The 14,419-nt window shown below is 41.9% G+C and overlaps 1 protein-coding gene across 2 annotated transcripts in view; it reads left to right on the plus strand.

Moving 5' to 3' along the window:
* Window positions 1-14,419, plus strand: part of NETO2 (neuropilin and tolloid like 2) — a 62,818-nt gene that overhangs the window by 29,463 nt on the left and 18,936 nt on the right. Inside the window, exons 4-7 of one of the 2 annotated variants that reach the window (XM_074968664.1) lie at window positions 2,744-2,992; window positions 6,902-6,946; window positions 7,036-7,163; window positions 12,475-12,703. In XM_074968664.1, coding sequence (XP_074824765.1) covers window positions 2,744-2,992; window positions 6,902-6,946; window positions 7,036-7,163; window positions 12,475-12,703 — 651 coding nt within the window. The remainder of the gene's footprint in view (window positions 1-2,743; window positions 2,993-6,901; window positions 6,947-7,035; window positions 7,164-12,474; window positions 12,704-14,419) is intronic. The other variant, XM_074968665.1, reaches the window with a different exon arrangement.

The raw sequence follows: 14,419 nt of genomic DNA on the forward strand, positions 1-14,419 counted from the left end.
TTTTGAATCGCGCACCTCCAGGGCCAGCTCTGGGGAAGCAAAAAAAAGAGCTGCTGCCGGTGTGCCGCCGAAGACTGAGCTCCCCCTGCTGCGCACCCCCAGGGAGAGTCTTGCGCACCCCACTCTGGAGACCACTGATCTACAATACTAATGCACTCTGAAAGGGACACTCTGCCATCTCCACCACTTCAAGAAGATAGTATCTCTCCCCATCTTCATCCAACTCGGTGTCACACAGAATCTCAAAGCTGACCTTGTGCTCGCCCGTATCCGCAGGGAGACACGCATCTGACTGTCCTGTAGCCTGTTCATTTGCAGACTTAGGGTGCTTCAGTGTGGCTGAGCTCCCCGTTAAGGTTATGTGTGACGGGGCAAAAAAAAAATCCCATTAACTCAAAAAATGTACTGCAGTGAGAGTTTGCTGAATAAGGACTGCAGGACTCGGGCCACACTGAACAGATTCCTCTCATAGGGATTCATATAAAACCAGTTAAGTCCATAGAAGGACCCCCACTAACCCCCACACTGATTTCAGTGGGATTGTCCTCAGACCTCTAGTGATGAAACTAAGTATTCCTGTGTCACTGCAAGTCTCCTTTACAATATCCTGTGGTGAGTTTTCAGTTTCAGTGGTGTCTTATCCATATAGTATAGTATATTTGGTTTTCTCTTGTATGCATTTATGGTCCTTTGTGTCTTATTTATGACTGAATATACTTTGAGGCAGATATTCTGCCATGCTCTGATCCCTTTGCCCTGCACAGGCCACGTGGAATGTGCTGAGACTGGCCACAGACTCCTAGCGGGAAATTTCCCTGGCATGAGGGAGTTCCCAACAGGCAGAGAGCTGGTTCCTCTACCTCCCTCCGTACAGCTCCCAGTGCAAGGATGTGGAGGGGGCATGGGCGAGTACAATGCCCTCCAGCAATTTCCAGGTGGTATATAGTCCCTTAGGTATCACTGCCAGCTGGTAGATGTTAAAGCAGCTCCATGCTTCTCTACTCCACAAGTCCAAGTCTAAAAGATTAATTTGGTATAGTATATACCTAGTGTGACTTGAGGTGCCTAGGTTAGCCCACAATGAAAATGCCCAGGGCAGGCTGCAAAAAGGAGAGCAGATTCTCCCAAAATTGATGGTTAACATTGTCGTTAGATTAACCAACCAGTTACACGCCGTGCTCCTGATCCATAACGCTGGTTATCAAGAATCTTTTAAATCACACAGCCCTCTTTATTGCATCCCAGTCTCTGGCTCCCAACCAGCAAATAGGTCCAGTAAAGTGAGAAGTTATTTAAAACCCTCTGGAACACATCCAAAGGTTGGATGGGTCACTCAGTCCTTTATTCAAAGGACCAAGATATTATTAATCTTTGTAGAGAAGTTACTCCGGAGGTGAGAAGCAGGATTGAAGACAAAAAGACAGCTACATTTTCTCCATTTTATATCCTTTGCTATGTGGCTTGTATATCCTTTGTCCCAAACACAAGCTCACAGCATATGGGCATGGAAAAGAACGTGGAGTCCCCTGTCCACAGGCATGTTCCTACATGTCCTGCTGACTCATAGGTGTAGGTAGCCCCTGGCTTCTTCTTGATTGCCCTCGATGAGCCATGAAGCAGGCTGGATATTGCTGATTCCAATCTGTCTGGGGTGTCACCCAGAAACACAGCACAAGTTTGAGATTCAAATATATCTCATATATTAAGTTATAATAACTCAGGATACAAAGATAATATATATACATATAAACAAGATTATCATATTTAGCGAATAACTTTTCCACTGATACCTTACATGGCATATCTTGTAAGAGTCATTGCAACTTTGTGATATTGGTATCAATAATTTTATAAATGGTCACCCATATTCCATACAGTGTTGTTGCTAGAACAAAGAATTTTCAAACTATACACAGAGTAGGTGGGCGCCACAAGAAAGGCACAAAAAAGAACCTTGGGTACTTGCACTTCGTGCCTGATGAAGGGCCTGATTCAAAGCCCATTGAAGTCAGAGACTCCCTTTGACTCCATTGGGGTTTAGATCAAGTTCCTGGGTGTCGAACCTTAGACACCCACATTTGAATAATGAATGTGTATATGCATCCTGGTGTATATTGTAGGTGCTATTTAAACTCTCAGTAAAGATTCAGTTATGAAAAGCCTGTTGAGTCACCTTCCACTCATGTAGTTGAAGAGTTTGAAAAACAGTGAGTTGGAAGAAATCTGGGCTTCATTTTCAGAAACATTTGACTAATGAACACCAAGGACCCAGCCGTCAGTCAAGACCTCCTTTTCGACTCCCCCCCCCCCCCCCCGCCCATCTTTCTCCCCCTTCTCTCCCTGCCTTGTCTGTGTTATCTCCCCATTAGTTGTAAAATATTGACTTATTTGATTTTTGTAGTTTAATACTAAGGCTGTTAAAATGTTTTTTGTGTATGTATGTTAGAGGTGATAATTTTAAGCTTTTTGTGGGGGGTAGAGGTCTTTGTGATGTTTGTATTAAAATAATAAAAACCTTACAGCCTACTGAAAAAATGCAAAGGTTACCTGATTATGCGGAAGGCATTCTAATTATACAGGGTGTCAGTTACTTCAGTAAGCTTACTAGACTGACTTTGAGAAGTGTCACATGCCTCTGATTTTTACACTTTTTGGGTTTTGTTGCTTCATTATTTCACTGCCTAGTGTCAGTGTTTCACACATTATCAATTAATACTGTGTTGAAACTTTTATTGTGTTGTAGCTGCTCCACGCCAAAGAATTGAGTTGACCTTTGATGAACCTTATTACATAGAACCCTCATTTGAATGTCGATTTGATCACATTGAAGTTCGAGATGGACCTTTTGGTTTTTCCCCTCTCATCGATCGTTACTGTGGTCTGAAAAGTCCTGCACTAATTAGATCAACAGGGAGGTTTATGTGGATAAAGTTTACTTCGGATGAGGAGCTAGAAGGAGAGGGATTTCAAGCAAAATACTCGTTTATACCAGGTAAAGATACCTTATTAAATAGCTTCTTACATTGTCTAGTTGTTGTTTTTGCTCAGACAGAATTTCAAACTAATATCAAGGTACAAATTCAAGACTTTAAAATCTCAGTTCCATCTACTCCCATGAACTCAGTAGCTGTTTATACTGGCAATTTGGAGCTGTATTTCGTGATAGCTGTGAGCAGGGTTAGATAACATGGTGGCTAAAAACATCTGAGCACTGTCAACCCTACAGCTTCCTCTATTGCTGAAACTGGGGGAGCTAAACCTGGTGAAAAATTACAGGCCCTAATTTTCAGAGTAAAGAGGTCAATGCTGAGGGTTTTAGGGAATTCTCCCACAGTTGTGCTACAACCAGCACAGCTCTATGGGTGCTGTAGTAGGAATGTTAGTGTAAACTGGCTTAAGAGGGTAGCAAGGCTAGCGTTTAAACTGTGCTGCTTTCTCCAATATGCATCATATTAGTCAAAAGCTAGGGCCACGTTGTGGCTTCTAAGCCAACATTTACATGGGGCAGGAATAGCAGGGAGGATATAGCATGGAAGGGCTACCTCAGCAGCTGTAATGAGGCATACAGACTGTCTCTGAAGGTGCTAGAAGAAGCATGTTCCTACTTGCTGCCTCCTTTAATGTGTAGCATATAGTCCCTCTGCAGGCTTCAGACCAGTAGCTCAATCTGTGTGCAGTGGGCCATAGTTCCCTCCCCTTCCCTGCTTATGTAAAGTGATAGGATTAGTACAGCCTTCACTCAAGGAGCTCAAAAATAGGGATTCTGCTGTCTCCCTGTGCCAATGCATCTTCCCTACACCCTCTTTGATCCTGAGCTGTGTGCCCCTGACTAGAGGCAAACAGAATCTGGTACCAAATGTACCAACTAGGGCAGGGGCCTGCAAACGTTTTGGCCTGAGGGCCGCATCGGGTTTCGGAAATTGTATAGAGGGCTGGTTAGGGTAGGCTGTGCCTCCCCAAACAGCCAGGCGTGGCCCCGCCTCCTGATGTGTCCCCCTGTCCCCCACCCCCCCATCTACCCTCCTCTGCTTCTCGCCTCCTGAGGTCCCGTCCGTCCGTCCCCCCTGACTCCTGCCCCATCCACCCCTCCCTGTCCTTGGAACCCCCATCCTTGACTGACCCCCCACCACCCCATCCAACCCCTCCTCTCATTCCTGATTGCCCTGCCCTATCCAACCCCCCCTTCTCCCTGACCACCTCTGGAACCCCTGCCGCTGACTGACCCCTGCCACATCCAACCACCCCTTCTCCCTGTCCCCTGACTGCCCCCCCCGGGACCCCTGCCCCCATTCAACCCCCCCCCCCACCTCATCCAATCTCCCCTCCTTCCTGACTGCCCCCCCCCTGGGACCCCTACCCCCATTCAACCCTCCTGTTCCCCACCCTCTGACCGCCGGACCCCTGTCCATGCCCCCCCCCAACTCTCCTGCCCTCTGTCCAACATCCCCCCCCCTCCGCCCCCTTACCACGCTGCCTGGAGCACCAGTTGATTGTAGCCCAGCTGGAGCCAGCCATGCCACCATGCAGCACTGAGCACTGGGTCAGGCCGGGCTCTGAAGCTGCACTGCCCCAGGAGCTCACCGCCCCGAGCATTGTGCCGGTGGCACGGCGAGGTGAGGCTGTGGGGGAGGAAGGACAACAGGGGAGGGGCTGGGGACTAGCCTCCCAGGCCAGGCAGGAGGGTCGGCCTGCGGGCTGTAGTTTGCCCACGTCTGGACTAGGGTATAATCTCAGGCATGCAAAGCTGGAGGAAATGGCTTAATGGGCTAAGCATCAGCTTTTGAAATACGTAGATTCTCTGGAACCATGGTTTCAAATCCTAAGAGTGTTGACTCAGCTCTTCATTCTGCTGAGGCAGATTTGAGCACATTATGGGGGTGGGGCGGAAAAGAGGAATATTTTGGTTGCAAGCTCATTTTAAAAAAAACAACTGAGGTTATGTCTGCTCTGTGTGGAAATAAAGTTCCTATGGCACCTTTGGTGAGAGAGGATTTGATCCAATGTCCTTGTGCAGAATGCTCTGCTCTGCTCCAGGTGGCTGTATTTTAGATACTGTACATATAGTTATAAGCACTTTAGGATCCTTTGGGACCAAAAGCAAAATATGAATGTCAGCTATTGCGACAAGTGTTGTATACACAGGTGTAACTGCTTTAGGTTCCCTCTCTTTCCCAGACATGCCCTTCATCTCCAGAATCATAGGAAAATATTATACATTAGTACAAGTGTTCAACAGAACTGTTTTCACTCTGCTGTGGATTTAGTTTCTCGTGCTGTTCCGATTAGCATGGGTCACTAAACCTTTGGGAACCGTGTGGGATGTGCTAAAATGTTCTTGCAGGGGTTGTATGGATGTGCGCGCCAAGCTACCTTCCAAAGCAATTTAACTAGTATGTCATTCTCAAAACCAAGTTAGCTTAGTGCTAGCAAGGCTCGGGCTTGTATTCTAAATCTGCCACGCAAATATTTATTTTTGTGGTGGACTGTAATGACTGTGAAAGAACCATTATATTCTGTTTTCATTCTTTTACATTTTCACAATATGTTTAAATATTTAAAGTACCAGTGACAATGTACAAAAATCAGAAAAAGAAATTAAGCCTCACAAAACACTTATATGACACTAAGTAATTGACTTAAATTCACAAGGAAGAGCAAATTCAGAAAGGAGGTTGAACTCTGACTTGCAGAGGTTTCCCTACAGTGAACATATGTGCCAGACTATATAGCTCAATGGTAGTGGGCCAAGGATGGAATTTTCCGAACTGTCTTAAGTATTTAATCAGTCAGGATTTATGCATTTTTTGTTTAACTGTAAATTCCTTTTATAGATAAAGGCCCACACAAATTCTGCCCCTTGAGCTCAGTGGGAGCAGGATTTGGTCCAAAATGGACATGCAGCCATTGCATGGGCAAACACTACCATCTGCACAATAATAATAGTCAGATTACCATTTGCCCACACACTTTGTGGAGCTGTTTGTGGACTGGAACACTGGTGTGCAAAAATTCACGTTTTGCCTGTGCAACACATGCACATGTAACTTGCAAGGCTCACCTGTTGAGTTGTGTGTGGGGAAAAATACTAAACTGCTCATGAAAATGTGAGTGCTTGCACATGGAATGGTGCATGCTCATTTTGGACCAAATTCTGGTTCCACTGAAGTGAAGAGACAAATGCTGGAGCTTTCTGTTGCTCCTCTGCTGTGGACCTCTTCGGAAAAATCTGCTCTGAACTCATTAGCAGTACAATTTCCAGGCAGGTATGTATAGAACTCAGTTCAAGAGAAACCTAGGGCTAAATTATGTCCTTAGATGCATGTCTGTGGCTACCAGTGACATCAATGGGAGACGTGTGTATCCAAGGGAAAATCTTGGTCCTTGTTGCTTGTTTACCCTTTGTTGTAATGTTCCTGAGTAACTAGTAATTCCAGAACTCTGATCTTGCAACATCAAATTGCACTAGTAAACCTCTTGTACCTGATGCTGTACAGAGCTATTTATATACCCTTTGATCCTGCAGTCTGATGTGCACAGGTAGATCCCTGTGCCCTTGTGGAGCTCTGTTGATTTTAGTGCAAGCCAGCACAGGTGCAGGGATCCATCAGTGCAGATCAGGTTATAGGATTAGGTGGGAATAAAAAACAAAGGAAATTCTAGTGTGGTGTTAACCACCTCCATTATATTAGAAATATTAAACCATCTTAGTGAGGTATGGTCACGTATCATGGAATCAAGCATCAGGTAACAAGAGTATCACATCTCTCCCATTGATTCAATATCTGTTCTAGCACTTGATATTTTGTGGTGTGTTAGGAAATAGATTGTCTCTAGATTGTGTTAAACCTTGAAGTGACTCTCAACTGCCAGCCCCAATGATTTGTGACTTCTTTTGTTGCAGATCCAGACTTCACTTACCTAGGAGGTATTTTAAATCCCATCCCAGGTCTAGTATTACAATAACAATTTATTTGTACATGAAATTTTTAATCAATCTCATCTTGCATTTGATAGCGAGTTGTATGTTCTTTCTAGACTGCCAGTTTGAGCTTTCAGGAGCTGATGGAATAGTACGTTCCAGTCAAGTAGAACAAGAAGAGAAAACAAAACCTGGACAAGCAATTGACTGCATATGGACAATTAAGGCTACTCCAAATGCTAAGGCAAGGCCATTTATATCATTCAATATATAATGGGCTTCTAAAGCCCATTAGTAATAGGGAATGGTCATTAGTAATTATTTACAAAATGTCTCACTTTCATTTAAATTAATTAGCTATTGGCAGTTGAGGAAATTAAGATAGATACTTGTTTGTTTCTGAAATAAATGTAACTGCAGGTCCATTGATGCAGCTATTTTTCCCTGACCTGAAATTTATAATGTTCAAACACTGATAATTTTATGGGTTACATGTTTAAAGGGCCTGCAACTTGGCCTCCAGTTTAATGGGTACAGTTAGCTGCAGACAAAGGGTAGTCGTAAGTTATGTTTGTTACCTGATATGTGAGCAAAATCAGGAATTTATAGAACCTCTACACCTGTGCCTATGGAACTGGAGTCTGTGTATAGAAACAGAGTCCTATTCCACTCCAATTAGTCAGTGGGAACTTTGCCATGGGATTCAGTGGGAAAAGAATCAGGCCTGCTAACAGACATATACCATTGAACCTCCTTTCTAAAATGGGTCACATTTGTAGCATGTGGGAATCTTATATATTCAGTTTATAGATTACTACATATGAGTGTGGTCACTGAAGTTTTACCATCTTATGCATTAACCAAGTAACTGTTTCTGAGATTCTTCTTTGAGTATGTGTCATTGTAGCTGTACTTGTGCCTAATGCACACAAGACTGGATTCTTTCAATAGCCATGGCAGTTAGGGTCGAGCACATCCCCTGTGCCGCCTCGTCCTCCCGTAAGAGGGCATAAAGGATGGAGTGGCTGTGTCCCTCCCTCAGCTCTCATAGTCAACATGGCAGGGAGACAGAACCCGGTGAGTGTCCAAGCTGCAATACTCTAAAATTTTCTTCCACCAAATTTATAAAGAAATCTTACCTTCACACTCTCAAAACATGGAAGGAGATTTATATAAATAAAAATGCTAATCCTCCTGTGCAGTGGGGCAAAGTGCGTTGCACCAACTGCCATGCTTCATGATGGACTTCAAACCCTGGCCATCCTGTGACTGACTGATCTCCATCAAGGTCGATGTCTCTTTTTTGCATAGAGGCGATCCACCTTTTCTTCCAGGGCTTATAAATGCAGGTATACTTGGCTCAAACTACAGCTGCTAGATCAGTCCATGAGGGCCACTTTGAGCTCACAGAATGCTCCTCACTCAGAAGACTGTCTTCCTTGTGGCTCTCTCTTCAGCCAGCAGAGTAAGTGAGCTTCAGGCGCTTATGGCTAGACACCTACTGCAGTGTTTCAGAGCGAAATAATGCTAATAAGACATCACCCAAAATTAATTCAAACCAAAACCACACAACACAGGAGAAAAGTTGCACACACTAAATGTATCCAGGACTTTGGTTTACTCCTGTCAGTGTAATGAAGCTATCAGACTATTGTCCCATCTTTCTGGCTATAGCCAAGGTAATCTCATCACAATGACTTGCATTGAATTAACTATTTTGAATCTCACTGTTAGACAGTTGGTGTACCTCACCCACCGAACATCAAGGCTCACTCCACCTGCTTCAGAAATGTATAAGTATCAGAATTTTATATGCAATGCAGTGATGTGGAGTAAACCACTGACCTTGCTGGAATTTAGCTGCTAGGTCAGATGCCAAGTTCAGGAGAGCAGTACACAATTATTATTCAATAGATGCAACAGGAACTTTATCCTGAGGGGAATGGGGATACTGCTTACTAGTCCCCTACAGTGCAGTTCAAGCTGTAAACCGTTTCTTACCCTACACTAATTATTGTTCTTCAAGATAATGTAGGCAGTGTGGACCCCATGACTCCCTCCATCCTCACTTTTAAAGAATCGTATCTCAAGCACACCTACAGTGGGATCCACACTGACTACATCTTGAAGAACTACAGTTCCTATAGGGTAAAGTAATAGCTGTTTATGCTGCATGCCTACTTGTGATAGGATAAATAGCATGATGCAAGAAAAAAAAATGTAGGGAAAGGAAGTAAATGTTCTCTACCCTATTGGAAATAAAACCAGTTGTTGAAGGTCAAGGGGGCTTGATCTTTCAGCGTACTGAGCACCCTCAACTCCCAGAAGAATTGAGGGTAGCCAGCACTTTGTGGGATTAGACCCAGGGTGCAAAATATATCTTCTGTGGTAAATATGCAAGAGATATAAATATTCTTCAGTAGAGCTGATCAGAAAATGGGTGGTGTCTTTCCCTCCCCCCAAAAAAATGGACTTGGGTTTTCAACAAACTTTTTTTTTGGCTGAAACCTTTAGCAAAAACTCACGTTTTCCACAGAAAACAGACACTTTCTTTAATTGAGTTGAAAAATCAGTTTAGACAGAAAACTTTCCAACAGCCCTGCTTCTCCAGCTTCCCAAATAGTACCAAAAATAACTATCTAAACCATAAGAATAAAAGGGGACAAAAGAGTCAGGTAACTACAACAGAAAAAAATAACTTTATTGCATGTTTTGAGGAAGTGACTCATAACTCCCAAAAGCTCTATCCTAGAGTGCGTTACAGAAATTGTCATTCCAGAAATGATTTTTACAAAAATCATTTTTTGTCTTGTTTTCTATTTGGAGTACTCCATGCCTAAATTATTTTAATAATTATTGAATGTTGCTTAAAGCCAGTTCTGTAGTTGAGTGGCTCTTGAGACTAGATTATTTTTCTAAATGATTTGAGCTTTACACTTATTTTTAAACTGTTGTGCTAAAAATTGGTCTCCTGAGTTCTGGTTTTCACAGGATTCTGACATTGAACAGTTGTATGGAGCAGCCTTGGGTGTTTTGTCCTTTTATGAGAAAAAGAAAAAAGGTTTTCAATTTCCCAAATTTGATTTTATTTTTTTTTTGTAATAAAAAATAAATCTGAAAATTGACAGTCATTGAAGACTTTAAAAAAGCTTATGCATCATTGAAATTCTGAAATAACCTTCAAGGATTCAGAAAAGTTCTATAATATATTAATCAACATTCTAATGAGAGAGCCTCTGATACTATTAACTTCTCTGTGGGCAGCAGAAATCCTGAAAATTCTTTTGAGTAGGCACAGAAACCAGATGCATCTTTCACTGAGCAGAAACTTTTTGGAAAAAATTGTGCCTTTGATTTGTGTACACAGCACAGAGCAAGGGTGCAATATGAGTGCTAGCTTGAGTATTAATGTTTTATTCTTTCCATTATAGTTCCACAGCAGGAATAAAAATCCAATTAAGCAATAGTTATGAGAGTTACATATTTCAGGCTAAATGCTGAGCACCTGCAGCTCTTTCTGACTTCAACGGGATATGAAGTCAACAAAAGCTACAGCTGCTGTAATAATGGGGGACAGCGAGGAGAGACATGAAACACTCACCTAAATGGTACTTTACAATTTGCAATACTGAGCACAGACTGAAGTAGGTTACAGTGAAAAAGTTTCAGATATAAACTACTAGAGAGAGTATTTTCTCACATTAAGGGGAAAAAAAATATGGGAGACACTGGCTTTCAAACATGGTGCGTAAGGGGCATACTACCAGCATTTTGCCTGTGAAGAACACTGGGAGTTGCAATGGCTTAGGGTGCTAGGGAGAATATGTACTAGCCTGCCACCCATTAAGTTGCTTGTGGGCCTTGCTACTGTTTAGAGATACCCTTAGTGTACTGCAATAAGACACCTGCAGCTGACCTGTGTCAGCTGACTCAGGTTACTGTAGGGCTATATAAAATTGCAGCAGAGACCCAGAGCCCTGGCTGAAGCCCAAGCCTGGACATCTGCATTGCAATTTTATAGCCCAAAACCCAAATTTGCTGACACAGGCCAGCCACTGGTGCTTTAATGTAGTGTAGACATACCCTAAAAGTTTCGTAGTGCACTTTGTTTGAAATGGCAGTATGTCAAAACAAACAGCAATATGTGAAAGCACGCTACAGAACTTTTAGTGCCCAGTGGCAGGGTCTACACAACAACTTAGTGCATGGCAAGCTCATGTCCTGTACATTCACACCCTGGTTTGCTGCTCACTAGGTCTCTGTGCAGATAAACTCTTAGTATGGTTTAAGGATGAAGTTTTTAAAAGCACTAAATAACTAAGGAGCACAAGTCCAAGTGACTCTCACTAGTCCCTTTAATACTTGGGGGAGGGGGGAAAGGAGGATTTTCAAAGGAACTTGTCATTCTGATATAGAAACTTAAAACATTTGTATGCAAATAAACCATGATTTTTTTTTTTTACTTACAAAATCATGTCACACTCATTTCGGGAAAAATAAGAATTGTTCTACCAGATCAGATCATTAATCTGAGTCAAGTAATTTGTTTATCACAGTAGCTGGTATCAGAAGACTTAGAGAAAGGTGACAACCTCAAGTGGGCAGTTCTGGAATAGCTTGTCCCGATGAGAAGCTTATTTCTAACTTCACATCAAGCAGAGGTTAGCTCATGCCCAGAACTCTCCTCAGTTGTCCCCTTTACTCCTTGTAAGTTCAGCAAATCTACAAAGGCTCACAGGTTTCTGCTGCAGATGCATTTGAAGGCAAATAGTTTAAAATTTGTCTATTTGCACTTCAAATTCCACCTTAGTCTTCCTATTCCTTATTATGTATGGTCTGCTGTAATATATGGTCCTCATTCTTGTCTTTGGGTTGGATTTCCAGCCTCTGAGGGATACCAGTTTGGCTCACATAACCTCTTGAATCTTACCCTTCACTCTAATTGTTCGTGTTTTGCATTCCTGCTTCTATTTAGGTTGTGTCTGCCTCCATGCTGAGTTTAAGGACTTGTTTCCTTATTTTTGACTTTAGGACTCTTCAACTAGATTTCTCTGGTTTGTTTTTTTTTTTAAATCAGTCTTTCTAAAGTTCAGAAACCTTCCACAGAAAAAAGCCTTTCCCAAAATCCTGAAAAATAAATTCTTGCATTCTTCTTGTATATTGCTTACATCTGTTCTAGAATGTGCTTGAAAGCAGCTCTCTTCAGCCTGCACCATTCTGTATTACAAGCTTTGCTTTTCTTGTAAGCTTATGTAGAGAAAACAAGTTAGTCAATTTTCATTGGGAAGTTCTTGTCATTTATTGATACTTAGGATAAAATAATTGCAAATAATATTCCATAATGATGTCATTTTGTGAGGGAATCACCTGGTTCTGAAACTGTAAGCATACAACACGAGAGTTTGTGAACTTGGAGTTTTGTGCCTATGTAAGGACGACAGAATACTGTGTAATCCAGGTCTACTGGGAGGCTAAGAGAAAAATTCTGCCCTGTTTTATTACTAAGGCATTCTGTTTCTCTTTTCTTAGAGGTTGTGGGGTTTTGTTTTAAACAGATTTATTTGAGATTCCTGGACTACCAAATGGAGCACTCAAATGAATGCAAGAGAAACTTTGTAGCTGTGTATGATGGAAGCAGTTCCATTGAAAACCTGAAGGCAAAGTTTTGCAGCACAGTAGCAAACGATGTGATGCTGCAGACGGGAACAGGAGTGGTACGGATGTGGGCAGATGAGGGTAGCAGACTCAGCAGATTCAGAATGCTGTTCACTTCATTTGTTGATCGTAAGTACATCCTCTGTTATCTTAGTGGCCAAGCGCTGAATGTATTTCAGAAAAAGCATCAGCTTTGTGTTATATGAGCACCAGGCATAACAAAAAAGCTGATTCTCAATTCACACATCCCTAGTCAAAGGGGAACAAAGTACTCACTTCATTATTATTCATGGGCACTGTTCCTAGGGGAAGATTTTCTCATAAAGGCCTGCCTTACATTTGAACCCAGTAATAGCCAGTTTCAGATGCTAAGCCTTTTCTTGCGAGGAGTTCCATAGCCAGGGTCCTGCTCTTCCCCAGCATCTGATAATCTAAATCTGGATTCCCCCTGCTGCGTTGCCTGTGGAGCAAAGTTCTCTTGGATGGTGAGGGAGCCTTTGAGTGAGTTAGGTCCCAATCTGTTAAGGACTCCATAGGTTAAGACCAGGATTGTGAATGCTGTTCTCAGATTCTGTAGGGATTGCATGTAAAAGGTTTAATGATGATGCTTGCAACACTTACGATTCAAGATGTTTTAAAAGGATGTTTTAGGTGGGACTACATTTACTAGTAGGTTAATATACTACCCCTTATTCTGCATACTTTACCCCTAATCTGGCTGAGTTGCATAGCCTCAATCTGTTCCCATGTGGACACACATCCATATCACACCAGATAATTTGAAACAGTTGGCAGGCTTACTACAAGAGAGGCCAGAGCTTGGAACTGTAGAGCAGGCATGAGATATGTTGGAAGAACAGCACAGGAAACCTAGCACAGAGTTTGCTTATTGCATGCCTGCCATTTGACACTAGCACAATCATTCTTGCGTTTTTCTTAATGTTATGTTTCCAACTAATGTGACCTGAATAATAGATATTGTACAGGTTTGGTTGTAGAGAGAGCGCAAAACTAATTGGCAATGCTGCTGTTTCTTTGCCTGATCCTGGAAGTGATACTGCTCAACATCTTGCAGGCTTGGTCTTTTTTAAAGTTATCTGTTTTATAGTGGTATTTTATTGTTGTTTCATAAAACATTAGAGTTCAAGTTATACACTCATATAAAAATTTACTTGCCCTGAAACAATCCTTCTGTTGTGACGGTGATTTTTAAGAGGAATAGGATATTGCTACTTTAAGAAACAACTACAGATGATATTCCAGAAACTTGTCTAGTGTTTTAATACTTTTCCATTCCTTTTCTGTAACTACCACTTTTAGGTACTGGTTGCTAACCAAAATTACAAAAGCTGTTTTGCTTTCTTCAGTTCACTTCTTCCTCAGCTACAATGATGAATAATAATGGTAGTTCTGGTGAGGCTATGCTCTAGCTTTGACATAAGATTAGTTTCTACAGGTCAAACTATCAGTTCATGTTATAAATATTGATTTTTTTTTTTCATTCTTGCTTCTCCAACAAGCTGAAGTGATGAACAGGTATAAAGACAGACTCCTCTCTTTGAAAAAGCAGATCACTAATCAAAAAATCTTTGCCAAAAGCAAGTATGTAAAGATATGTACAGTTGTTCTTGCCTATCTCGCAGCTTGAGGTTTGATATCTCAGGAAAAGGAGAGAGATAATGAGTTGATTTTAAAAAAATAAGGCCAATAAAACAGGGCATTTCATGCATCTTAAAAAAAAATCATTTTTAAAATATCCTTGTTATAAGCAAACTTCAGTGCTCAGAATAGTGAAATTATGTGCTTATTCTTTTTTCAGATCATTGAGCACTTTTTCTCTTCTAC

Source organism: Natator depressus, chromosome 12, assembly GCF_965152275.1.
Source record: "Natator depressus isolate rNatDep1 chromosome 12, rNatDep2.hap1, whole genome shotgun sequence".
Classification (NCBI taxonomy): Eukaryota; Metazoa; Chordata; order Testudines; family Cheloniidae; genus Natator; species Natator depressus.